The sequence below is a fragment of the Salmo trutta genome, chromosome 15 (assembly GCF_901001165.1).
Source record: "Salmo trutta chromosome 15, fSalTru1.1, whole genome shotgun sequence".
Classification (NCBI taxonomy): Eukaryota; Metazoa; Chordata; class Actinopteri; order Salmoniformes; family Salmonidae; genus Salmo; species Salmo trutta.
The window spans coordinates 12537109-12565037 of NC_042971.1; the positions used below are offsets into that span (position 1 = coordinate 12537109).

A 27929-nucleotide genomic window follows, 5' to 3' on the forward strand; every position below is an offset into this window, starting at 1 on the left:
TGGCCACTAGATGGCAGTGTATGTGTAAAGTTTTAGGCAATGAACCAATTGCATCTGTTAATTTTGTATGAAGACTGCCTAAATGTGCCTAATTTGTTTAATAACTTTTGTTAAACTGCGCTCTCAAACAATAGCATGGTATTATTTCAATGTAATAGCTACTGAAAGTTGGACAGTGCAGTTAGATGAAATTCTTGTTAAGCTTTGCCAATATCAGATGTCTGTGTCCTGGGAAATTCTGTTACATGCTAATCGCATTAGCCCACGTTAGCTCGTGTACCTCGGGACCCACCGATCCTGAAGACGATTTGTTTGTATGGCGGTCAATGGGAGTGTCAAAATAATATTTATAATTTGCTTGAGGCTTAATTGACTAAGTTTTGTAATGTTTAAGGTTGGCTGGTATGTCTCCGCCTTTGGAAATATATTTAGATTGTTAGGGCATTGAGTCCTGTCTCGTCATTATATAGATATTTGGAAATGGCTTGTCTAATTTGGCAGTCATAACGCTTTATTTTCACGCTGACATATTTGAGCGGAGTCTGCCCTCTCCCTTCGCCTTCCTCTGGTGTTACGATGTAATTGACACTGCAACTTTTGCGCAGTCAGTTTTGTTGACTGCTCCCACTTCAAATTGTGCGTGCGAGTTACTTTCAACTAGTCTCAATTAGACAAATTGCACTCAAACAAGTAGCATTTTATTCTGCTTATAAAATTGTCAATAAATGCAGTCAAAACAGCAAAGTATGTAAAAATGTTTAATGTCCAAAAGTACAGAACAAAAGAGATGTATAAAATGGTTTGCTTGCATCAAGGCCTGTTATGCGTAGCTTAAGAAAAATCTAAATAAAAAAAGGTTTAAATACAGACATTGAATCAGAGTACAAACTTCATAAGAAATAAGTTGCCTTTTCAAGTACAGACCTTCATTTCCCGATAGTAATAGTAAATTAAGTCATTCATTTGATTACAATTAGGTGATAGTACTGACAACTTCTGTCAGTACTGTCATACAAGCCAACTGTACAAAATGCATGTAAAAATGAATGTGAGATAGCTGAGTTGTATTCATACCAGTTCAATGTCCTCAATGTGTACAGTATGAAACATCTCTAGAGCTGGCATGGCGTGAGGTAGGTTCCTTGGAGTACTAATGAAGTTAGAACAAGCATTTATGATGTACTGCAGCTAACCATTTGCATCAAAAGCTAGTAAAATGTTGAACTGTCCGTGGCAAAATGTTCTGGCAAGACACTATGTAGTCATCCTGTGACAAACACTTTGTAGTTGAAAAACACATTGCAGTAGACCCTATTTGATACATGCGTATTATCAAAGACCTCAGTGAGAATAGTCTAAGGCCCATAATATTTTAACCAAGAAATGGGTCTCATTGTTTTGTTACGAGACCTGAGGTTTGTCTTTGAGTGAACATGCATAACCATGTTGCAGAGTCGTTACGAACTTTCCTGATTGTGGTAGAAGGCCACTTCTTCCTTGTAATTAGTGATCATGCACAATGCATCATATGTGCCAGAGATGGACTTCTCTTTGCAGAGTTGATGTGCAATTACAGAGTTGGAAGAGAACGTAAACCTGTCTTAGACCTACAAATTAAAATAATCCTTATGCGGTTCACTTTTGTGCTGCAAATAAAAGTAGAAAAGAAATGTTTCCACAGAAACGTTGAGCTTGCAAAAGCACTAACCTCTATACACATGTTTTTCAGTAGTGACAGTATAAATAGGTAGAGCAAATGCAGTATTAGCTATTTTACAGAATGTAAAGCGTAGTAGCAAAGGGACAGTTTAATTATATTTACCTCATCTTCTGAATACCTAGAAATCTTTGACCTGGAGTCAGCCATCCAAGATGTGGGTGTTTAAGTATATTAGGAAATGTACTTTTAAGAGACATCATAGCATCTAGAAAAATCAATAGCTCGCGGTCTCAATACATTGTGTGTGTGTACCAAGTTAAGTGTCCAGCTAAAACTAGATTACAGCCACAATTAAGAAATGGAAAACTTCCAACTTTCTGCAAGAATCCTTGCTATGACAAGCACTCGTACGTCGTCACTGAACTAATATTGATAACTGGCTCTTTATAAAAATGGTCATACTATAAATTGTATATGCCTATTTACTTTGAAAGGAATCAAATGAAAGCCATTTTACAATAAAATGTTTTGCATTGCACCTGTAATTAACAAATCAAAAGGAACTACTACTGAAAAACAAGTGCATGTCTCAAATCTACATTTGACCACACATACCCTGTCACCTTCACAATTTAGGAGAGTATGAATTGAGGAGCATGGTACAGGACCATTACTCTTCCTTTCTGTCATTGTTTGTAACCACTGAGGTTATCAGTAGTAGGGCTGTTTGAGGGGGGGAAAGGGGTTAGAGGTTAGTGGCTGCTCTGTTGTGTGTCTACAAGCTAAAGACATTGCACTCAGTGTTTCACCCCTGGATGGCGGTATTGGGTGGGTGACTGGCCACAGCGAGCCCAAGGTCTGTGGCGTTGTCCAGGGGCTCCTGACTGAAACTCAGAGGGGTGGAGGTAGGCCAGCTAGACAGGGGCTGTCTTAGGTTTCTTCTGTTCAATGTCTGGAAGGAAGAGCTGTCCAGCGGGAGGGACAGTGATGTGTTGGGGGTCATCTGAACGACCAAGGGAGCACGGGCTCAGGCTGTCACACAGGGCCCCCCAGTTCTGCTCACACTGCATCCTCACTCTCTGTGCTATGGCCGTCCTCACCTCCTCACCACAGCCCAGCAGGATGTTCACCAGCTCCACATGAGTCCTGAGGTAGGAGGGGGGAAAAAAATATTTCTGAATGCAGACTACTACAGTAATTGCATTTCGGATCATGTGAAGTCTGGACCCTGGAAACCTACTGAGTTTAGCATGAAATGGAAAAAGGCCTCTTATGCTCACCCTTTGGGGAAGAGGTCCTGGAAGTGGATCATCTCCACCATGACGTTGATGTTCTCCTGGATGGCGGAACAAAGGTTGTGTTTGACGTAGCACTCTCTCTGCAGGTGGATCATCATCTCCTTCACTGCCAGGCACTTCCTGCTCACACAGCTGAACCGGTGCCTCAGGCTGTGGGCCATGCACTTCAGGGCATTCTTGATGAAGGACTTCCCCTACAGAGTTCAACACAACAGCTGACACGTCACTTCAGGGCTGGCACAATAATTGTATAATCATGTAACCTACAATTATGGACAAAAAGTCATACTACATTTGAGGGGTTCAATTTCATTTGAGTCGATATAGTTTACCCAATAGCAGGTAATCATTTTACAAGCAGAAGGTTCGGGAGGAGAATCTTAATTTCCAAAAGTTCCAAGCAGTCAAAACTGTTTGAAGCAGAACAGAGCTTTGGCGACACCCCTACTAATTACATACAGTTGAAGTCGGAAGCTTACAAACACTTAGGTTGGAGTCATTAAAACTCGTTTTTCAACCACTCCACAAATTTCTTGTTAACAACCTATAGTTTTGGCAAGTCGGTTAGGACATCTACTTCGTGCATGACAGGTAATTTTCCAACAATTGTTTACAGACAGATTTCACTGTATCACAATTCCAGTGGGTCAGACGTTTACATACACTAAGTTGACTGCCTTTAAAACAGCTTGGAAAATTCCAGAAAATGACGTCATGGCTTTAGAAGCTTCTGATATGCTAATTGACATCATTTGAGTCAATTGGAGGTACCTGTGAATGCATTTTAAGGCCTACCTTCAAACTCAGTGCCTCTGCTTGACATCGGAAAATCAAAAGAAAAATCAGCCAAGACCTCAGAAAAATAAATTGTAGACCTCCACAAGTCTAGTTCATCCTTAGGCGCAATTTCCATACGCCTGAAGGTACCACATTCATCTATACTAACAATAGTACAGAAGTATTAACACCATGAGACCATGCAGCCGTCATACCATTCAGGAAGGACACATGTTCTGTCTCTTAGAGATGGTGCGAAAAGAGCAAATTAATCCCAGAACAGCAAAGGCCCCTGTGAAGATGCTGGAAGAAACGGGTACAAAGGCATCTATATCCACAGTAAAACGAGTCCTATATTGACAACCTGAAAGGCCGCACAGCAAAGAAGCTACTGCTCCAAAACCACCATAAAAAAAGTCAGACTACGGTTTGCAATTGCACATGGGGACAAAGATCGTACTTTTTGGAGAAATGGCCTCTGGTCTGATGAAACAAAAATAGAAAGGTTTAGCCATAATGACCATCGTTATGTTTGGAGGAAAAGGGGGAGGCTTACAAGCCGAAGAACACCATCCCAACCGTGAAGCACGGGGTGGCAGCATCATGTTGTTTGGGGGTGCTTTGCTGCAGGAGGGACTGGTGCATTTCACAAAATAGATGGGATAATAAGGAAAATTGTGGCTATATTGAAGCAACATCTCAAGACATCAGTCAGGAAATTAAAGCTTGGTCGCAAATGGGTCTTCCAAATGGACAATGACCCCAAGCATACTTCCAACGTTGCGGCAAAATGGCTTAAGGACCATAAAGTCAAGGTATTGGAGTGGCCATCACAAAGCCCTGATCTCAATCCCATAGAACATTTGTGAGCAGAACTGAAAGCGTGTGCGAGCAAGGAAGCCTACAAACCCGACTCAGTTACACCATCTGTCAGGAGGAATAGGCCAAAATTCACCCAACTTATTGTGCGAAGCTTGTGGAAGGCTACCCGAAACATTTCATCCAAGTTAAATGTAAAGGCAATGCTACCAAATACTAATTGAGTGTATGTAAACTTCTGACCCACTGGGAATGTGATGAAAGAAATAAAAGCTGAAATAATTCTCCACTATTATTCTGACACTTCACATTCATAAAATAAAGTGGTGATCCTAATTGACCTAAGACGGAATTTTTTACTAGGATTAAATGTCAGGAATTGTAAAAACGGAGTTTAAATGTAATTGGCTAAGGAGTATGTAAACTTCCGACTTCAACTGCATGTTGTAGCTAATTTGCAAAGATGCATTATGATAAGCTCAATAGTTTTACAAAAATGTCAATTGTTACACCAAATTCCAGAATAGTCACATCATAGGTGTCATTTTCCAAGTTGTTGTTCTATAACATAAACATGTTCATAAAGTTACATAAAGGATGTACTGTATGTAGGCTGCAGTACTCTTAGCACCTGTTTTCTATCTAGAATCTTGAGGTTCTTCAGCTGTCCCCATAGGAGAACCCTTTTTGCTGCATGTAGAACCCTTTCTACAGCAGGTTCAACATGAACCCCAAAGGTATTATATTTTTTTTCTACGGGGGGGACAGACGAACACTTTTGGACCCCTTTATCTGAGAGAGTGGAGAGCATTTGTGGAATAGATACTGGCACTCTGACAGCAGCACACTTCAGAAGGGTAGATCATATGTTTAGGAGAAGTGGAATACCTGGGAGTCAAACTTGCCGGCGTTGTGCAGAAATGTCACGCAGATCTCATGTAGGCCTTGTATTTCACAGGAGTTGTTGTTGAAGCATTCGAACATGCCACAGCCCACATCCCCAGCATTCACCAGACAGTGCTGGATCTCCGCTGATGGAGGGAACGTGTTACTTAACATGAGGGTGGCAAACATGTTTGTGGTCCCTTCAGAGACCAGTAGCTTGTTAATAATAATGCAACAGTTGATCTTGTGTCAATGTGCTGGTTCCTAGGGAATAATTGAAAAGTCCTCCAAATATGACTGCTGCTTTTTCAGTAAATAATAATCCTCTTACGAAATATACAGCCAACTGTAGAGATGAAACACTTTAAATATGTGATCCTTAGTAGCCAACTAAAATACTTCTACAATATTATAGGATTAGACTAGTGCCGTCAGGACTGGTCCTGGTCTTTCTGCCGCCCTAGAGACAAAGAAAAATGCGTCCCTCCTATACAGTGGCGACCTGTCATTCAGGGCAGGCACATTTTTTGCCCTCCCAAAAAAGGTAGAGCTTGCCTGTTTTGCATGTAATTTTGGTATTAATACATTTTATTAAAACAATTATTTCACCTTTATTTAACCAGGTTGGCCAGAACAAGTTCATTTACAACTGCAACCTGGCCAAGATGGCGCAAAGCAGCGTGACAAACAGTCACACATGGGATAAACAAATCTATATAGACTGTATGCAAATGTAGTAAGATCAGGGAGATAAGGCAATAAATAGGCCATAGTGGAAAATAATTACAATTTAGCAATTAAACACTGAAGTGATAGATGTGCAAGTAGAGATACTGGGGTGCAAAAGACCAAGAAGATAAACAATATGGGGGATGAGGTAGTTGGGTGTGCCATTTACAGATGGGCTGTATTTTTGCAATTCGTTCCATGTCATTGGCAGCAGATAACTGGAAGGAAAGGCAGCCAAAGGAGGAATTGGCTTTGGGGATGACCAGTGAAATATACCTGCTGGTGCGTGTGCTACGGGTGGGTGTTGCTATGGTGACCAGCGAGCTGAGATAAGGCAGAACTTTACCTGGCAAAGACTTATAGATGACCTGGAGCCAGTGAGTTTGACGACGAATATGTAGCGAGGGCCAGCCAACGAGAGCATACAGGTCGAAGTGGTGGGTAGTATATGGGGCTTTGGTGACAAAACGGATGGCACTGTGACAGACTGCATCCAATCTGCTGAGTAGAGTGTTGGAGGCCATTTTGTAAATGACATAGCCAAAGTCATGTATCGGTAGGATAGTCAGTTTTACGAGGGAATGTTTGCCAGCATGAGTGTAGGAGGCTTTGTTGTGAAATAGGAAACCAATTCTAGATTTAATTTTGGATTGGAGATGCTATATGAGAGTTTACAGTCTAACCAGACACCTAGGTATTTGTCCACATATTCAAGTCAGAACCGTCCAGAGTAGTGATGCTAGTCGGGCAGGTTGAAGAGCATGCATTTAGTTTTACTTGCATTTAAGAGCAGTTGGAGGCCATGGAAGGAGTGTTGTATGGCATTGAAGCTCATTTGGAAGTTTGTAAACAGTGTCCAAAGGGCCAGATGTATACAGAATGGTGTCGTCTGCGTAGAGGTGGATCAGAGAACCACCAGCAGCAAGAGCGACATTGATATACAGAGAAAAGAGTCGGCCCGAGAATTGAACCCTGTAGCACCCCCATAGAGAATGCCAGAGGTCCAGACAACAGCCCCTCCGATTTCACACTGAACTCTGATAAGTAGTTGGTGAACCAGGCGAGGCTGTCATTTGAGAAACCAAGGCTATTCAGTCTGCCGATAAGAATGCAGTTATTGACAGTGTCGAAAGCCTTGGCCAGTTCGATAAAGACGGCTGCACAGTAAGTACGGTCTTTTATCGATGGCGGTTATGATATCCTTTAGGACCTTGAGCGTGGCTGAGGTGCACCCATGACCAGCTCAGAAACCAGATTGCATAGTGGAGAAGGTACGGTGGGATTCGAAATGGTCGGTGATCTGTTAACTTGGTTTCGAAGATTTTAGAAAGACAGGCCTATAACAGTGGGCCTATAACAGTGGGCCTATAACAGTGGGCCTATAACGTCTCCCTTTGAAGAGGGGGATGACCACAGCAGCTTTCTACTCTTTGGGGATCTCAGACGATATGAAAGAGGTCAAGTTGCTGTAGGGGGTGCAGAGCTGTTGGCCAGGGTAGGGGTAGCCAGGTGGAAAGTATGGCCAGCCGTAGAAAAATGCTTATTGAAATGATCGATTATCGTAGAGTTATCGGTGGTGACAGTGTCTCCTAGCCTCAGTGCAGTGGGCAGCTGGGAGGAGGTGCTCTTATTCATCATGGACTTTCAGTGTCCCAAAACTTTTTAGAATTAGTGCTACAGGATGCAAATTTGTTTGAAAAAGCTAGCCTTAGCTTTCCTAACTGACAGTGTATATTGGTCCCTGACTTGCCTGAAAAGTTGCATATCGTGGGGGCTATTCAATGCTAATGCAGAACGCCACAGGATGTTTTTGTGCTGGTCAAGGGCAGTCAAAATCTGGGGTGAACCAAGGGCTATACCTGTTCTTAGTACTACTTTTTGAATGTTCACAAACTGATGTGACATGCAATGTAAAAAAAAAAAATGTAATTTTGTTAAAGCTGCTTACAAAACAGGCAGCTCCAAAATGCAGGCGTTTCAGCCTAGCTCATTGCTTTGTCGTGGTGGGGCAGGCCAGCAGAAAATAGGAGCACCAAGATTTACATGCTAAAATCGCCACTGCGCCTATACCCCGCAGCAAAAAAATAATAATTAAAACTCTGCTGGAGACAAGGCACATGGAACGCTGGGACCATGATTCGCGAGTTATGCACGGTCCCGCGTCCATGTGGCATTACATTGATGGATTACATAAACCCAGGACATAAAAAAAAAAAAAAGTTAAAAAATGTCGTCAACATATTCACAGTGGTGTGTGGCTGCGCCGGGGGTAAGAACAGCTTGCTGTCAGAGCTTGTGTTGGCATTTCAACGGGAATGTGCTTGGATAAGAGTTGGTCACTTGGCGCATTGAATTACAGTGAAGTGACAGAACTAGAGATCACTGCGTACCTGCGTAGGACGACACTATAAAACCAAGTTCTACCACAGGTCATTTCGGGGACAGCATTTTGTAAACACTTCCACAGTGAAATAGTTTAAAATGTGGCCTACAAAGAATACGACCTGAGAGTCACAAGGGCATTGTGCAGACCATTTAATGAAAACGTGTGAAACGTTTAAAGCAGGGTATTTATTAGACTCTGGTGAACGTATAATCCGCATTTCTGACATACAAGTACGAGGCAGTAGTTATAGCCCACAAGCAGCATTTAGCCGACATACCTGTGTTTTGCAGTGAGAGTCGTCTTTTCTGCTGGTTCAATTGTTTCTCTTGAGGGCTTTCGTGAAATTCGTTTGGATCTGTCGCCTTTACTTGCTGAAAGGCTATACAAAGAAAGACCGCCAAACAACATTTAAGTAGCATCTCCATTCGCACTAATACACTCCAAGAAAAAAACAGCATTTGGAATATATATATATTTTTTTGTATTAAATTCAACTAAATGGAAAACTTTCCAGGAGAGACGTGAATCGAAACGAGCATTGCTGGGGAATGGATGCTGCCTATAGTCCCCTCAACTCTTACGTCTGTTTTAATGAAGGCGCTAAACAGGTGCTGTCGTTTGTGGCTGCCGACCAATCACATGTCAGGCATCCACGGCCAAAGTTTAAATGGCCTGCGTTCAATAACATTTCGCCATACTGTACTAAAGAATTGGAAGTATTGAAGTCAAAGGCTGCAATATATTTCATATTACAACGCAGTGATGCATTTGTGGTTTTGAATTTATGTGATGTAAAACTACAAAGTAAGGGTGGAGTTAGGTTTTTCGGATTCGGAGCTGTTTGTTATAACAATGGAGGCTAGTAATTACTGCTGTTGAGGTGGCATTTGAAAAAGACAGAATAAAATGTTGAAATGTAGTTTCTTGAAGAGTGTGCATGCACATAGACATGGGTAACAAAGGCTTGTGGACTACTAGGACACATGATATTGCCATTGCCTGAATGTTTACAGTGGCACAGGAAAGCAATGTCCCTTACCCCCAAAGAACCTAAGCACATTGTAAATCAGTTACACTGATGGGATTATCACTTCCAGCCTCAATTAAGGCAGCTAACGGGGGTGAGAGAATGTCAGCGTGCCGTGACAGCCAGTGTGGCGGTAGGCAGCTGCAAAGTAGTAGCCTTCATGAGGGACATGCTTGAGGGATCAGTTTTGCAATACCCCAGAAAAATGTTACTTAGTTTTGAGTCTTTAACGGAGAGAGAGTCAATGAGGGGGTGTGTACTGTGAAGTGGTGCTATTCAAAATAGTTGAGTGGAAATCAGGAGCCTTAGTTCCCATAGCCTGGGCAGTGATTTGTGGGAAACATCCTGCTGTCTTGCCTCAAGGTTACAAATGCATGAGAGGCATAGTACATACCATGGAAAACAGAATGTGTCAAAGTGGCCTATAGTGCCAAAGAATCCCAAAGGAACATGAGGTGAGAGAGAATCCGATGCCTTTACCAGGGCTCAGTGCCAAGGCAAACATATCCCCTGTCATCCTTATATTGGCACTGTGTGTCAGAGGCACACTTCAGGAGGCCATCAGAAAGTATTCACACCCCTTTGTTGTGTTACAAAGTGGGATTAACATGGGTTTACACCCCCAAAAAATACTCAGTCAGTGGCAGAACAATTCTAACATTTGTACTTATTGTCCTGTTGAAAGGTGAATTAATCTCCCATTATCTGGTGGAAAGCAGACTGAACCAAGTTTTCACTCTTGGATTTTACCTGTGCTTAGCTGCATTCTGTTTCTTTTTTATCCTGAAAAACACCCCAGTCATTAAGAATTACAAGCATACCCATAACATGATGCAGCCACCACTATGCTTGAAAATATGGAGAGTGGTACTCGGTAATGTGTTGAAATGGATTTGCCCAAACATAACACTTTGTATTCAGGACAAAAATGGAATTGCTTTGCAATTTCTTTTGCAGTATTACTTTAGTGCCTTGTTGCAAACAGGATGCATGTTTTGGAATATTTTTATTCTGTACAGGCTGTCAATTAGGTTAGTAGTGTGGAGTAACTACAATGTTGTGGATCCATCCTCAGTTTTCTCTTATCACAGCCGTTAAACTCTGTACCTGTTTTAAAGTCACCATTAGCCTCATTGTGAAATCCTTGAGCAGTTTCCTTATTTTCTGGCAACTGAGTATCTGTATCTTTGTAGTGACTGGGTGTGTCGATACACCATCCAAAAAGTAATTCATAACTTCACCATGCTCAAGGGGATATTCAATATCTGCTTTTTTTTACCCATCTATCAATAGGTGCCCTTCTTTCCAGCACTGGAAAACCTCACTTGTCTTTGTGGTTGAATCTGTGTTTGAAATGCACTCTTTGACTGAGGGACCTTACAGATAATTGTATGTGTGGGTGTACAGAGATTAGGTAGTCATTCAAAATTAATGTTAAACACTATTATTGTACACAGTGAGTCCCTACAACTTATGATTTGAGTTGTTAAGCACATGTTTACTCCTGAACTTATTTAGGCTTGCCATAACAACGGGGTTGAATACTTATTGACTCAAGACATTTCAGCTTTTTATTTTTGGTATTAATTAGGAACATTTTCGAAAAACATAATTCCACTTTGACATTATAGGGTATTGTGTGTAGGCCAGTGACAAAAGACCAAAAAATATCAGTCTAAGTCAAGGGGTGTGAATACTTTCTGAAACCACTGTACCTTAAAGCGGACTCTTGAAGTCACTTGAGTGACAATTCATTCTCTTCCGGTACAGTTTAGAAATGTGTATATACAGTATATACTGAATAAAAATATAAAGGCAACAGGTAAAGTGTTGGTCCCAAGTTTCATGAGCTAAAATAAAATATCAAAGAAATTGTCCATATGCACAAAAAGCTTATTTCTCTCAAATTGTGTACACAAATTTGTTTACAACCCTGTTCGTGAGCATTTCTCCTTTGCCAAGATAATCCATCCACCTGACAGGTGTGACATATCAAGAAGCTGATTAGACAGGATGATCATTACACAGGTGCACCTTGTGCTGGGAGCAATTAAAGGCCACTTTAAAATGTGCAGTTTTGAAACACAACACAATGCCACAGATGTCTCAAGTTGTGAGGGAGTGTGCAATTGGAATCCTGACTGCAGGAATATTCACCAGAGCTGTTGCTAGGTAATTGAATGTTCATTTCTTTACCATAAGCCACCTCCAACATTGTTTTAGAGAATTTGGCAGTACGTCCAACCGGCCTCTCAACCGTAGACGACTTGTAACCAAGGCAGCCCAGGACCTACACATCTGGCTTCTTCACCTGTGGGATGGTCTGAGACCAGCCACCCGGGCAGCTGATGAAACTGTGGGCTTGCACAACCAAAGAATTTCTGTACAAACTGTCAGAAACCGTCTCAGGGAAGCTCATTTGTGACCAACACCAGATGCATATCTGTATTCTGAGTTGTGAAATCCATAGATGAGTGCCTAATTAATTGTTTTCAATTGGCTGGTTGCCATACATGAACTGTAACTCAGTAAAATCTTTAAAATTGTTGCTTTTATATTTTCACATTCAGCAGACGCTTTCATCCAAAGCGACGTAGTCATTCATGCATACATTTTATGTATGGGTGGTCCCGGGAATCGAACACATTATCTTGGCGCTGCCAACTGAGGTACAGAGGACCACAGAAATGCCCACAACCAACATCTTCAACTCAGACGTCATAGCTACATTTCAAAACAATTTGTCTTTGCTTTCAGTAGTAAGGTGCTTAATAGAAGATTAGATTGAATGATTATTACTGGAAAATCAGGGGGGAATCAAACCTAGGTCTGGTTGCAATGCTGACCCAACCCGCGAAGCACCGTCCATCACTCTAGCTGATATAGGACCTGCACTTGTTAACAGGGTCACACACTGATCGCTGGGTCATACTACCCCCCTCTCTCAGGAAACACAGCCATCTGCCTCCATTGCACCACTACTCCCAGAAGAATCAACTACACTCATCTGTAAGCAAACAGGTGTAACGTATCCTTTTTTGTGCAGTGCCAGATGTGTTAACTTTTCAGAGGCACCAGCACCTCAACTTGAAAAGAAGAATGCTAATCTTTGCCCAAGCGGTTCAATTTTGGATGATCAATTACCTGAGGCAGTGGTTCAAGTGATTCAGTATGTCAAAACCGCAGCTGAAATATGAGTCTGGTGGTCAGAGAAGGTGGAGGTCAGGGGAAGGTCACACAGAGAACAGAGTAGAACAAGCTGATGACCTCAACACTGACCTCATCCAAATATAATTCTGGAAAAATGGAAGGGGGGATGGATTCCAAGAACCAAGAGAACTAAGATCAGTTGTATGGTGAATCACAAAGTGTTCTGTAAATTATTGCATATATTGAGGTTCCACATCATCCTACATCCATCATCCTATAATTGTGTAGAATAGATATTATAATAGTCCTCTGAGCAATAGAGTAGTTGGCCTGTGTTTGTTTTGAGAAGTCCAATTGGCTTAGTTAATATCATTAGCATTACTCCCAGCGGCCTGGTAAGGAGGGGGGGGGGGTCTGAGGTTTACAAAGTATATATCATTCACGGCTGTGTACTGAGGTCTAGGAATAATGGCATACTTCCCTCAGTAGTAGCAGGCCCCTAGGGATGGCCCCAGTGTTTAGTTAGGCTAATATTAATGTTACAGAATGGGTGAGATCCAGTAATGGGATAGGATGAGAAGCTATCTGTCTCCCAGCAGAAGGCAAGTTCAGCAACGGCTTTCACCCTCTCTCCAAAGATGTATGTTCCTCCATTGCCAAATATGGTCAAATGTTATGGTGCTATAACTTTATGGCCCTCTGAAATGGCTGTAAATGGTTTAGGGTTGAAAGAATTTTGCGAGCTGATTGCACAACTCCAGTTAAACCGAGTTTAATTCATTCCCTCAATAGCGTGGGTGCTGAATGTTTAGGCTGTTGAATATACCGATATTTACTTTATTAACAACAGCTCAAGTGTTTACATAGCATAGACATATCACTCTCTAAACTTCCTTAGTGAAAGTGTTCAGTGCCATAACGGCGCCAGGAGCATAAGTGACACTGAAGAACAGTCAAATCGGGACATACAGTACATTCGGAAAGTATTCAGACCCAATTACTTTTTCCACATTTTGTTACATTTCAGCCTTATTCTAAAATTGATTAAATAAAAAAACATTATCATCTCTCTACATACAATACCCCATAATGACAAAGCGAAAACAGGTTTTGCAAATGTATAAAAAAAATATATTTTAATTTTATTGACATAAGTATTCAGACCCTTTGCTATGAGACTCAAAATTGAGCTCAGGTGCATCCTGTTTCCATTGATCATCCTTGAGATGTTTCTACAAATTTATTGGAGTTGTAGTAAATTCAATTGATTGGACATGATTTGGAAAGGCACACACATGTTTATATAATGTCGGAGCAAAAACCAAGCCATGAGGTCGATGGAATTGCCTGTAGAGCTCCGAGACAGGATTGTGTCGAGGCACAAATCTGGGGAAGGGTACCAAAACATTTCTGGAGCATTGAAGGTCCCCAAGAACACAGTGGCCTCCATCATTCTTAAATGGAAGAAGTTTGGAACCACCAAGACTCTTCCTAGAGCTGGCTGCCCGGCCAAACTGAGCAATCTGGGGAGAAAGGCCTCAGACCATGAGAAACAAGATTCACTGGTCTGATGAAACCAAGATTAAACTATTTGGCCAGAATGGAGGAAACCTGGCACTGTCCCTACGGTGAGGCATGGTGGTGGCAGCATCATGCTGTGGGGATGTTTTTCAGCGGTAGGGACTGGGAGACTAGTCAGGATCGAGGGAAAGATGAACGGAGCAAAGCACAGAGAGATCCTTGATCAAAACCTGCTCCAGAGTGCTTAGGACCTCAGACTGGGGCGAAGGTTCACCTTCCAGCAGGACAACAACCCTAAGCACATAGCCAAGACAACGCAGGAATGGCTTCGGGACAAGTCTCTGAATGTCCTTGAGTGGCGCAGCCAGAGCCCGGACATGAACCCAATCGAACATCTCTGGAGAGACCTGAAAATTGTTGTGCAGCGACACTCCCCATCCAACCTGACAGAACTTGAGAGGATCTGCAGAGAAGAATGGCAGAAACTCCCCAAATACAGGTGTGCCAAACTTGTTGCGTCCTACCCAAGAAGACTTGATGCTGTAATCGCTGCCAAAGGTGCTTTAACAAAGTAATGAGTAAAGGGTCTGAATACTTATGTAAATGTGACATTTCATTTTTACATTTTTTTTTTTACATTTGCGAACATTTCTGGTTTTGTTTTGTCATTATGGGGTATTATGTGTAGATTGATGAGAAAAACAATTTAATCAATTTTAAAATAACGTAACAAAAATGTGGAAAAAATCAAAGGGTCTGAATACTTTGCGGATGCACTCTATCTACTGCATGTCAGGCAGGGGTGATGACAATCAACCATGAAGTGGACTACAAGGACCACATCATTATAGCTATGCGTTGTCATGGAATGTGGTTGGTTGTTCCTTACTTTGAGACAATAGAACCCTACAATGGATGAGTTATGAGCAGGGAGTTGGAAGAATACAATGTTTGGTTTATCAACAAGTAAAAGGTGTAACGTTCTAAAGCGATTGACCATGTTGGTAGCTAATTACTACCATAGTGTCCTGTTTTTCCAAGACCTCTGCTTGAAATCAGGGGATTTTAATCTAAAGTGTTGGAAGAGAGAATATCTGAAACCTCTGGTTTTGCTCAGCCACAGTTTTTCCCACAATAATATTTCTCTGTGTGCAATCATGACTGTGAAATAGTCCGATTCCATTTTTCCCATATGCAGGTAACCGATACAGGGATACTGGCCATACTCTGTTGTTCAGTAGTAAATGTATACTGTTTACCCTTCTGACTCTCACCCAACACATCCAAAGAATGTGGTCCTCAAAACAGTCTACATCATATGTCTCTTGTGTAATACCGATACCACCACATGTAAAACCTGTGTAACCACTCTGGAGTCAGATTAAACAAAATTACTTCATGCAAACAGTTGTCATCAATAAAAGTGGCTATTGCTGACTGGTGGAAGGTATTGAATAGCCTGCTTTTCCAGACCTACACGCATATGTCCTCATTAGCTGTGGCAACACAATGACATAGGATTAACCACACTGTTGACGGTGTGGTTAAGGGGTGGTGTTCTCTGGGTGTGCTGTGGGTGTGCTGCTCTCAGGCAGCGGGCCTAATGGAGCTGGTCTCGGGTCTCTGGTGGCAGCAGATGCTGACTCTGCAAAGTGAATCTGAACTGTCAGAGGAAAGCAACGATAGTCTCAGCCTCTAATGTCAGGACACATTTAACAGGCCCCGCATGCTGCCAAGAAAAGGAGCAGGCTTCTCAGGAGGGTGGTAAGTTTGGGTTTAGGAGGGTTGCTGCTGCTATTCAATTAAACACACTTTACCATGCTGATAAAAGAGTACAGGCTGCAGGGCCAGGCAGGCCTTCCCCAGGGCAGGACTACCGCATTTGGCCCCCTGAAAACTGTTTTCTTTTTCTTTTACACATTTGAACACACCTTCTGTGCAGTTTTATAATGCTATTCTTCAAATTTCCTCACGAGTCTATGAGAAAATGTTGCAGTTTTAAAGTAAGTTTCCTGCTATTCTACACATTTTGTCATGAGGCTGAGAGAATTTTGCAGTAAAAGCAAATTTCCTGCAATTCTACACTTTTTGCCATGGGTCAGAGAGAAAAATTGGCTATTTTAAAGCTCTATTTTTCCCATTTGTCCATGAGGCTTAGAGACAATGTTGCAGTTTTAAAGCTATTTTCCTGCAATTCAACACATTTTGCTATCATACGCTACATGACCAAAAGTATATGGACACCTGCTCGTCGAACATCTCATTCCAAAATCATGGGCATTAATGTGGAGTTGGTCCCCCCTTTGCTGCAATAACAGCCTCCACTCTTCTGGGAAGGCTTTCCACTAGATGTTGGAACATTGCTGTGGGGACTTGCTTCCATTCAGGCACATGAGTATTAGTGAGGTCGGGCACTGATGTTGGGCGGTTAGGCCTGGCTCGCAGTTGGCGTTCCAATTCACGGGTTGAGGTCAGGGGTCTGTGCAGGCCAGTCAAGTTCTTCCACACCGATCTCGACAAACCATTTCTGTATGGACTTCGCTTTGTGCACGGCAGTATTGTCATGCTGAAGCAGGAAAGGGCCTTCTCCAAACTGTTGCCACAAAGTTGGAAGCACAGAATCGTCTAGAATGTCATTGTATGCTGCAGCGTTAAGATTTCCCTTCACTGGAACTAAGGGGCCTAGCACGAACCATGAAAAACAGCCCCAGACCATTATTCCTCCTCCACCAAACGTTACAGTTGTCAGTATGCATTGGGGCAGGTAGCGTTCTCTTGGCATCCGCCAAACCCAGATTCGTCCGGCAGACTGCCAGATGGTGAAGCGTGATTCATCACTCCAGAGAACGCGTTTCCACTGCTCCAGAGTCCAATGGCAGCAAGCTTTACACCACTCCAGCCGACGCTTGCATTGCGCATGGTGATCTTAGGCTTGTGTGCGGCTGCTTGGCCATGGAAACCCATTTCATAAAGCTCCCGACGAACTGTTGTTGTGCTGACATTGCTTCCAGAGGCAGTTTGGAACTCGGTAGTGAGTGTAGCAACTGAGAACAGACAATGTTTACACGCTATGCGCTTCAGCACACGCCGGTCCAATTCTGTGAGCTTGTGTTTCCTACCACTTTGCGGCTGAGCCGTTGTTGCTCCTAGATATTTCCATTACACAATAAAAATCACTTACAGTTGACTGGGACAGCTCTAGCAGTGCAGAAATTTGATGAACTGACTTATGTATATATAGTGTATTTGCAGGGTCACAAAACCAAGCTTTGACACACACATCCATGATCTCACATGACCTCTCCGAGTTGGGACTAACAATGAACTTGGAAAAGAGTTCTCTGGTCCCAACTCAGTGTGTGCACTTCCTGGCCTTGACACTGTACACTCAAATCATGCGAGCAACAGTCTCCAGAAAGAGTGGTATCTTTGACAAATTGTCTTTCAACATTCAAACTGAAAAAACAGGTGTCAGCACTATAGAGTGTGAGGCTCCTAGGCCTCCTAGCTGCTGCAGTCCATGTTGTACCATTGGGCTTGCTCCACATTCGGCCAATACAATGCTGGTACAACAGACATAATCTATGTCCCAAAAGGGACAAACACAAAAAGCTGACAATTTCAATGAGTTACTGGAGAGCAATACAATGGTGGTGCCTAGCACATCAAACTCCCAGTGGAGTTCTCCTACGCCCGGTTCACAACCGGGTCTTTGACCACAGAGCCTCCCTACAGGGATGGGGTGTAGTCTTGAACCAGTCTGGGGTCCATGGTGTATGGTCAGCACCATGGACAACGGCTCACATCAACGTACTGGAGCTCAAGGTGGTTCACCTTGCACTCCGGCACTTCCTCCCAGTATTGAGAAGACAACATGCACTGATACGGAGAGACAACACAACCGTGGTTTCACATATCAACCACCCGGGAAGGATTGAGGTCAATGACACTGCACTAGCAAAGGAGCTACTGCTTTGGGCAAACAGACACCTTACATCCCTCAAAGCAATACACCTGCCATGGGTGGAGAATCAGGCAGCAGAACTTCTTCTCCAGAGGAGGCCTTCTTCCTCTGTAGTGGAGAGGATCTTGGTGCGATTCAGAATGGACGTCACCGATCTGTTTGCATCGCAAGATTCAACCCATTGTCCTATGCAGTTCTCCAAGGGTCCTGCAGGCCCACTTGGGGCGATGCCCTATCACACAGATGGCCAAAGGGGCTGCTGTATGCGTTTCCACCAATTCCCTTGCTCCCTCAGGTCTTGAAGAAGATCAGTCTTGAGAGTGTGTAAGTTATGCTTGTTGCTTCACATAGGCCACAGTCTCACTGGTTTTCAGACCTTATACAGCTGACAACCTCCCAACCATGGGAACTCCTGCTTCGAGCGGACCTCATGTCACAAGCGAACGGCAAGCTTTGGCACCCCAAACCAGCATACTGAAGTTGTGGATGTGGCCCCTGAAAGTAACCGCCTTGTAGCTGCAGGGTTGCTTTCTTTGGTAATTGATACAATTCAGGCAGCCAAGGCATCCTCTATGCAAACCCTGTATTCCTACAAGGGATGTGTGTTCAGGAAGTGGTGTGTCGACCATGCAGAATTGTTAACTTCCTGCCCAATTTCTGTCATTTTTACTTTCCTCCAGGAGTTTATGGCTTTCATCTACATTGAAAGTGTGTACGGCAGCCATCTCTATGGGTCATGACCAGATTACGGATGCATTACTACGGGCACACCCTCTAGTATCGTAATTCATGAATGGTGCCCTCAGGCTCCTTCAGTACCCTCATGGGAGTTAGATGTTGTCGTACGATCATTTATGAGTCTACCATTTGAGCCCGTCTTCACTTGAGCTATGGGAGCTCTCAGTCAAGACTGCCGTTCTATTGGCTATTGTTTCAGCCAAGCGTGTTGGAGAATTACAGTACATGCGCTTTCTACCTATCCGTCATGCCTCACTTTAGCAGAAGATGGATCTAAGGCAAATCCAGCATTGACCAAATCCAGTATTCTTACCAAAGGTCCTTTCATCATCACATGTTAACCAGCCCTTAATCATAGCAGCATTTCACCCGCCTCCCTACTCCTCACTGGAGAGTCGTGAGTTGCATACACTTTGCCCTGTTAGGGCATTGAGTGCCTATCTTGCTGCGACAAGAACTGTCCGTCAAACAGAACAGCTTCTTGTGTGTTATGGGGAAAACTCAGATGGGCGTGCTGTCTTGAAGCAGAGACTGGCACATTGGAGGAAAGTCCCAGGGTGCATAACCTGTTTTTGTGAACGATCCCCCTGGACTTTGTGACAGTTTAGTAAAGCCCAAGGGCAGAATGATCATGTTCAGCACTCCATGATGACATCACATGGTCCCAGTGGAGTAGCGCCACACAGACATGGTGATCTCCGATCTCCTCCCCCTGGCCCTGGGCGATTGAAGATGGGAGGGGGAGCTGTTTTGTTTTGGGAAGGGGGCGAAGAGGTCTTGTGTGTGTGTGTGGGTGGGTGGGTTTACACATAGTGGGCCCCATGTTCGGACTGGTGACTGTCCAGCTCTCTTTCATCCTCGCAGAGAGCTTTCAAAACAACCAAAGAGAACAGTTCCAACTTCAGGCAGCCTCTGTGTTGATCACCCACTGAATGACCCCTGCCCTAGAAACATATGCCTACACATTGTCTCAAACACACAATGTTCATGTGCTTTCTTGTACCCCCTGTCTCTCACATGATGATATTATGAAAAATGCAAAACGTAAAACTGGTTTTATGTATTGTCTAACTGTCAGAGTTGTAAAATGCAAGTCTTGTGTGTGCATGCTGTATGAACACAATTTGAGTAGCTTTTAAATGAAGATGGATTAAACACAAAAGAAAAGGTAATGCAGGTGTAGTATAAGCATCCCAGAGACTGAATTTTGATATTGGGGTCATTCTTGAATTACGGTGGCATTTGGGATTGGCATTTTGGAAATAATTTACTTAAATGTAAATGTATTTGGGTACATTTTCCCCATTCTAAATCAACTAATAATGGTAGCAAAAGTATTGGAGTGAATAGATGAAAGATGTGGGTTGAGAATGAACTCTGTGAGACACTGAAGTAAAACTTTCCGATAGTGTTGAAGGCACCTGGTTTGTGTTCCACTGTGATACAGTAGGTCATGACAATGCATACAGAGAGAGTATTTGTCCTGTCCCCTACTAGCGGCCCCTAAGCACGTGGGAAAAGACAACAGGGCCCACTACACACAACGTCTACTCAAATCTGCACATTGCCTGACATTAAACATGTGAGTTGCATACACTTTGCCCTGTTAGGGCATTGTGCTTCAGACTCATGCCAAAAACAAGTGGATAAATCAATGAAATTACATCAGCGCTGACATCTGCAGATGAATAGAATAGCCAAGCTGTGCTCATGTTTACGAACTTACTTTCTTCTTTCTCACTGAAAAACAGCAGAATGTGCTTGTAATGGCCAAATTCATAATATTTTTTAAATAAAATGTACAATGAATACAATTGCCTAATATGTATATACGCCTGCTAATAATTATCTCTGTGTAATGAATTGATCCTTCATTTTTTTTTGGACATATATACTGTAGCCAGCCGCTATACTCTGTCCTTATTGAGTCTTTATTCCGCAACTAATTACTTCAAAATATAACTTTCCAAATAGGATATAAATCACAAATTTGCTAAGAAAATTTGCTAAGATATTCACCATGCGTACAGTCAGGTCCAAAATGATTGGCAACGTTGATAAAGATGTGCAAAAAAGACTGTAGGCCTGTAAAATAAATACAAAGAATACTGCTATATTGTATGCAAAAAAAAGATTGAAAATTATATTCTTTTCTGCTAATACATTTGCTCAGAGAAAGAGGTTTGGTTTAACAAGTAATAAAAACAGTCAAAATGATTGGCACCGCTGTTTTCAGTACTAGAGCACCCTCCCATTGTGGGGATAAGGATACTGAGCCTTTTTCTAAAATGTCTAAAACACACACCAGTGGTGGGTTTGGTGTCGAAAAACGGAAGCATATGCAGAAAAGGGTCTCATACCTACTGTAAAATATGATGGTGGATGTTTGATGTTATGGGGCTATTTTGCTTCTACTGGTCCTGGGGCCCTTAAGGTCAACGGCATCATCAACTTTTAGCCAGGAGGCTGACAATTGGCTGCAAGTGGATCTTCCAGCAAGACAATAACCTCAAGCACACATCAAAATCGATAAAGACATGGTTAATTGACAACAAAATCAAAATTTTGCAATGGCAATCTCAGAAACCTGTGGTTTGAATTGAAGAGGGCAGTCCATAAACGCAGACGAAAGATATCAAGGATCTGGAAAGATTCTGTATGGAGCAATGGTCTAAGATCCCTCCCAATGTGTTCTCCAACTCATAAAACAATTTAGAAAAAGCCTTTTTTTTATCCTCACAAGGGGAGGGTGCTTGAGTACTGAAAACAGGGGTGCCAATAATTTTGTATATTACCTGTTAAACAAAATCTCTTTCTCTGAGCAATTGTATTAGTATAAAATAATGCAATTTCAACAAAATAAATGTGAATGCAATATACAGGTAACTGACAAAATACAGGAAACACCAATATAAAGTTTCTTAATGAATTGGGTGTTGGGCCACCACAAGCCAGAGCAGCTTCAATGCACCTTGTCATATATTCCGCAAGTGTCTGGAACTCTATTGGAGGAATGCAACACCATTCTTCCATGAGAAATTCCATAATTTGGGGTTTTGTTGATGATGGTGGAAAACGCTGTCTCAGGCACCACTCTAGTGTTCAATTGGGTTGAGATCTGGTAACTGAGACTGCCTTGGCATATGGTTTACATTGTTTTCATGCTCATCAAACCATTCAGTGACCACTTGTGCCCTGGGGATGGGGACAATGTCATCCTATGGGGGCATTACCATGGTAGCCAAAATAAAAATAATTGCCAGCATTTTTAAACATGACCCTAAGCATGATGGGATGTTAATTAACTCATGGACCACACCTGTGTGGAAGCACCTGCTTTCAATATACTTTGTATCCCTCATTTACTCAAGTGTTTCCTTTACTTTGTCAGTTAACTATAGCTCAGTATTTGTATTATTTATTTTTCTACAGTTTTTTTGCTCATCTTTATCAAGGGTGCCAATAATTTTGTACCTATCAAACTTTATGTTTGTATGTATGTCCTCCATCAAACTTTTAAAAGAGGATTGCACCTATCGGCCGCCCTAATCACTACACCACAGATTTCAATACACATTATGTCTGCATATTCCCTGGCTGAAGTGGAGAGAAGAGACTGAGGAACTTGTGCCTAGTGGTAAAAGTGACCTTGCCTAGATCGGGCAACCTCAGTCTGCCACTTTATGTAATGAATCCCCCTACTAATGTGTGATAAAAATCTGAGGGGCAATAAAATGAACAGATGCACTAAGGCTTTGCAGAGGAACGGGGATTTAATTGTTGTGGCTTGGGCCTCTGAGAGCCAACTCTGGGACCAACGTGCAGCTGTGCTCTAATGGGGGTAAGGGGAGGGGCGTGGGGGGTGACTTTATCTCCCCTCTGTCCTCTTTCAATAATAACTCTAGTGATTTAAAATGTCCAGAAGACAAATGCAACGTCAACTGAGACTTCCCCACCCAAGATGTGCAGTGAACACACAAGTTCACACTATATTACCTGTGCCCCCCAAGGACCCCAAATTGAATTGCTGCAGTTCTAAGGCCAAAAGTGCTGTGTCACTTGGTTCCTTACATAATGCACTGTTCAACCATGTGTGTCATTTGCATTTGACATTTTAGTCATTTAGCAGACACTCTTATCCAGAGCGACTTACAGTAGTGAGTGGATACATTTTTATTTGTACTGGTGTCCTCTCTCATCACTGAGTGATTGGGTACATCTGTGGATTTGAGTTTTTTATATGTGATGATAAATTATTGACTTGCTCTGTCCTACAAATATGATAAAAAACCTTGAATTTATCGTTATCATTATGCAATATGAAAAATTCCAATTAGGGAGTCATGATTGCATGTCATGATTTGTTGCCCAAGTATAGACAAAATAGTGGTAGTAGCCAGTACCAGAGCCGAGGCACAACAAGTAACCCCACAGGCAACCAGCTATCTCCCAATGAATACCCCTTCCTGTTGTATTGGTTGCGTACATTGTTCTTCGCCAGAAATGATACATCATACTTTGTCAGCTATGTCAAGCCAGACTCAAGAGACACGGCTAGAGGATGATGTCCCTTAGCTAGTTTGGATCACTATGCCCCCTTTGTGGGTTTTGTCTTACATTTGAGATACTGCCAAAGCATCTGCTTCAGCACAGCCTTGTGTTGCCCTGTACACTGTACAGTACTCCTCCATTGTGTGGGAGGAAGATGCAGTTGTCGTGAGAGTTCTGAAACACAACTTCGTCACCACTTGACCTTTACCATTCAGAAAGAAAGTATTGTGTTCAGACCATCTGGTCGTAAATTGCCGTTGCTTTTAATTGAGTTACTGGTATTATGCGTGTGTAATAAGTGGATTTACTTGACTTAGCCTAAACACAAAGAGTGTTAGTCGATAATCCCAACCACATACTATGACCTGCATAACAGGTACAGACAGGAGGGAGTGAGGACGAGAGACTTCCAGCTAGAGTGCAACGGAGCCAGGTCATTCAATTCCTCGCCCTGATTTCTGATTACTCACGCCAGACAGCTAGAGTGCAACGGAGCCAGGTCATTCAATTCCTCGCCCTGATTTCTGATTACTCACGCCAGACAGCTGACAATTGTAGTGTTAAAATCAGGACAAGATCGGATTTCCCCAGATGGAGGAACTGTGGCAAAGCATCTTAATTAGCATGAGCAGACACTGACGTCAGGGGGGGCTGGAGTCGCGTAGCCTTGGCCCTGGTCTCTGTAAGCCTGACACGGCAGTAAGACTTCCACAAGGACCTTTATTTAATATGTGTGTGTGTGAACTGTGTACGTGGGTATGTGTTGAGGGGGGGCATTTTCCAGCAAATCCAGCATTTTGGATTTGCGATCAAATGTTTCATATGAGGTGACAGTACAGAATGTCACCTTTTATTTGATGGTATTTTCATACATATCTGTTTTACCGTTTAGAAATGAAAGCACTTTATGTATCTAGTCCCCCCATTTGAAGGTGTCAAGTATTTGGGCAAATTCCCTTATATTTGTATTAAAGTGGTCAAAAGTTTAGTATTTGGTCCCATAGCCCTAGCACGCAATTACATCAAGCTTGTGACTACAAACTTGGATGTGTTTGCAGTTTGTTTTGGTTGTGTTTCAGATTATGTTGTGCCTAATAGAAATAAATGGTAAATAATGTATTGTGACATTTTGGAGTCACTTTTATGGTAAATAAGAATAGAATATGTTTCTGAACACTTCCACATTAATGTGGAAGCTCCCATGATTACAGATAATCATGAATGAAACGTGAATAATGTTGAGTGAGAAAGTTAGAGGTATAAATATCCAACCCCCCCCAAAAAAGGCTAACCTCCACTGTTATTGGTAAAATTGAGAGGTTAGCATGTCTCGGGGGTATGATTTTTGTGCCCCTGTATATATATATATATATATATATATATATATATATATATATATATGCAAATTTGTCAAAAAATATATGACAGACACCTTCAAAAGGGGGGGACTAGATACATAACGTGCTATAATTTCTAAACGGTAAAACATATGTATGAAAATACCCTCAAATAAAAGGTGACATTCTGTTGTCATGAAACATTTGATCTCAAATCCAAAATGCTAGATTATAGAGCCAAGATAAATGTTTTAGCTTCACTGTCCAAATAAATACACATAGGAGTGTATATATAATTTCCTTCTGACATTCTTTTGACTTTTCTCCTACTACTTGTACAAAGATCAGGAGAGCAAAGAAAACTCATTCTGTTGTGTCGGGTGTGTGGAAGTCTCTGATATATTAAAAAAGACAACAGAAAGGCCTGCTTGCCAGTTCTCAGTGATGCAGCATAGAGGGCCTGCTAGTCTGCACGTCCTCAAAGGCGAGGTGGCGAAAGACAGAAGCAGCTCTATCAATTTAACCTTTGTCCCAGCCAGGTGGGAACACTGCACAGCTCATCGTCCCCTTCCTGGGGGCTGCATCTTAGGGCCATTGAGCTAAGCCTCTCCTACACGGCCGAGGGTAGCAAGAGAAATATAGCATGGATGTGGAGACGGCAGCATGTCGTGCCCCCAGGCACTGCCAATCACCTTGCACCCTGTCTGCCCAGAGAAATGCCAACAAACCTGTCAGAGGCAGCCTGTTGGATCCCCCCCTGGGAGCTAGTTTCATAACCTCGGTTGTACTCCAGATGTCAATTCTCAAATTGGCAAAGACTGTAACACCCTTTTATGGCTAAGGTTTTGCCCAGGACTGTGTGCTCTATAAGGAACACATTGCACCTCCCTCCCCTCAAGAGATCTGACTGTGCTCTGGATGGCTCCAAATTGGATAATAATGCTGAGATCATTCTAATCTAATAAGAATATAGTCAAATGTAGCAGAGGTATGGATCATTTAATCTAGGCTAACTCAGCAATGAAGTCTTACCATGGCCAGTACAGCACATTTTCTATTGACCCAGTTTAAAAATGAAAGGGCAGTGTAAATATTTCTACCAAATAATTTATTGTTGAAAACATTTATTTACAAAATTCACAAAGAAAAGTTGCTAAACATTGCGGGAAAAAAATCAGTTAGCAAACAATGACTACTTCTGGCTTTTAAGAAATAAAAGTGACCATTCTATTGTTAATTCAATAACCACAAATGCAATTTAAATCAGAGCAATTTATACAACTTTATCTGGAAGTAAAAAATGGCATATTTAGCCCATTGTACTAACTACACAATAAAGTGTCATTTGCACAATTCCTCCTGTGTCCAGCATTGACTGCTAAAATCCATGGCTTGGTTTCTCCACATGAAGAATGACTAAGAGTTGTGGAAACCTCTTGCGAAGCCCTTGCGCCATGATTCCTCCACACTAGTTTTTAAAGTTGGAGTTCCTTGTCCAGTCTGATGGAGCTCTAGAAAAGTCTACCTTTAGCAGAATATGTTTCTCTGCACCTGAAATAAACATAAATGACAAACTGAGAACCTGAAACATTCTGAGGAGATTTTAGTTTTAATACCTATAGATTTTCCCATGATTTGTACGTTTATGTTGATTTCAGCAATGTTGACCATAGGTGTGACACACTGACCTCATGGTGTTTTGGGTCCAGTGTGGCTTGGAGCCTCTTGCTGTTCTGTCTCTGATGGAGTGTTGGATGGACCCTCCTCCTTCTTCTCAGCAGACAGGAAGTCGTGAATGGCATCCTCAATGTGGGGCCTGAAGGTGTGGTTAAGCTTGGGATCCACCACCTGGGTGATGATTCTGTCCACTCCGGACTCCAGCATGCCTGACCTGACACACCACAGAGACAATACATATGACTGTCACATATACTGGCATTAGCAGGAACACCTGATTGCAATCCAGACTGGGTACATGAGCAGTTGGAACTGTCTTTGGCTTGAGAAAGTGATTTAATTGTTATGTACTGTCAACAATTACAATGCATTAGACATTTACAAGCAGAATTATAATCATATATATAGTAGCTACTCACTGCACGACGCTTTGTCTTAGCACATTTCGCACTTGATTTTTGTTGATTGATGGGTTCCAGTCTTGGGTGTTCAAATGAGTGGAGACGAAGTTGTCAACTTTCTGTCGTAGATTCTGGTAGGCAGGCTGATGACAATGACAGAAGCACATCATTTACGTTACCCATTGATCAATAGCCGCAACATTTCCAACAGCTCGCTAGCTAGTTAGCTAAGCTAAAAACAACAAGGTGGGACAAATAAAGCGGAAACTATTTGCTATCTAACGTTAAATAGCAGGCTTAAAGGAACGTTGATAGCTAGTCAGAAAAAGTTTAAAGCTAGATTAGCTACCTTTGTATCCACATCTGCCAGGCAGTCTCTGCGGAACTCGTCGAACAGGCCTCGGCTCTTGAGATGCTCCACGATGAGCCCGATGAGTTGCGGATCTCCGGGGGGAAGATTCACTGCGTTACCGACACCCTCCGCCATACCGATGTTTGTTGAATTTCAGCCCGTCAATAAGTTTTGTACATATAGAAGTGTAGCAGTATCGATATAATTTCAAGAAATGACACAAAATAACTGCTGGTGGCTCTAAAACCTAGCTACATTATTTAGAAGTGTACACAAGTACCAACATGCTTTGCAATAGGAAGTCTCTTCCGTTGGGTGCGTTCCTAAATTAATCAGTTATTCTGCTCTCTCAGACGGGAGTGCTCTGAAATCGGAGTAGATAGCCAGAGCGAATTTACGAACGTGCCCATTGCGTCTTCTTTAACATTTTATGTTACGGGCATGATAGTAGACTACACATATTGGTGTATTTCCGCCACCTACTGTAAGGGTTATTAAAAAATATATATTACATTGCGGGAAGAGGCACATTGCATCTTGGGATATGTAGTATTTACTTAGCTAGTTTTACCTTTAGTTTTGGTTTACAGAGGGAAGGAACTGTATTATCTTTTCATGGTTACACACAGTTCTGCCTAAAAACGACCAAATATACTG

General features: G+C 42.3%; 1 protein-coding gene across 1 annotated transcript; it reads right to left on the reverse strand.

The window, feature by feature from the left end:
* Nucleotides 1-744: 744 nt before the first annotated feature.
* Nucleotides 745-27605, reverse strand: LOC115149629 (stanniocalcin-2). Its single transcript, XM_029692579.1, has 7 exons — nt 27270-27605; nt 26939-27063; nt 26535-26733; nt 8832-9048; nt 5443-5585; nt 2941-3152; nt 745-2806 (listed from the first exon to the last, which is right to left on the reverse strand). The coding sequence occupies exons 1-7, from the start codon at nt 27405-27407 to the stop codon at nt 2575-2577; spliced, it is 1266 nt and encodes a 421-aa protein (XP_029548439.1). The 5' UTR covers nt 27408-27605; the 3' UTR covers nt 745-2574.
* Between the last annotated feature and the right edge of the window lie 324 nt (nt 27606-27929).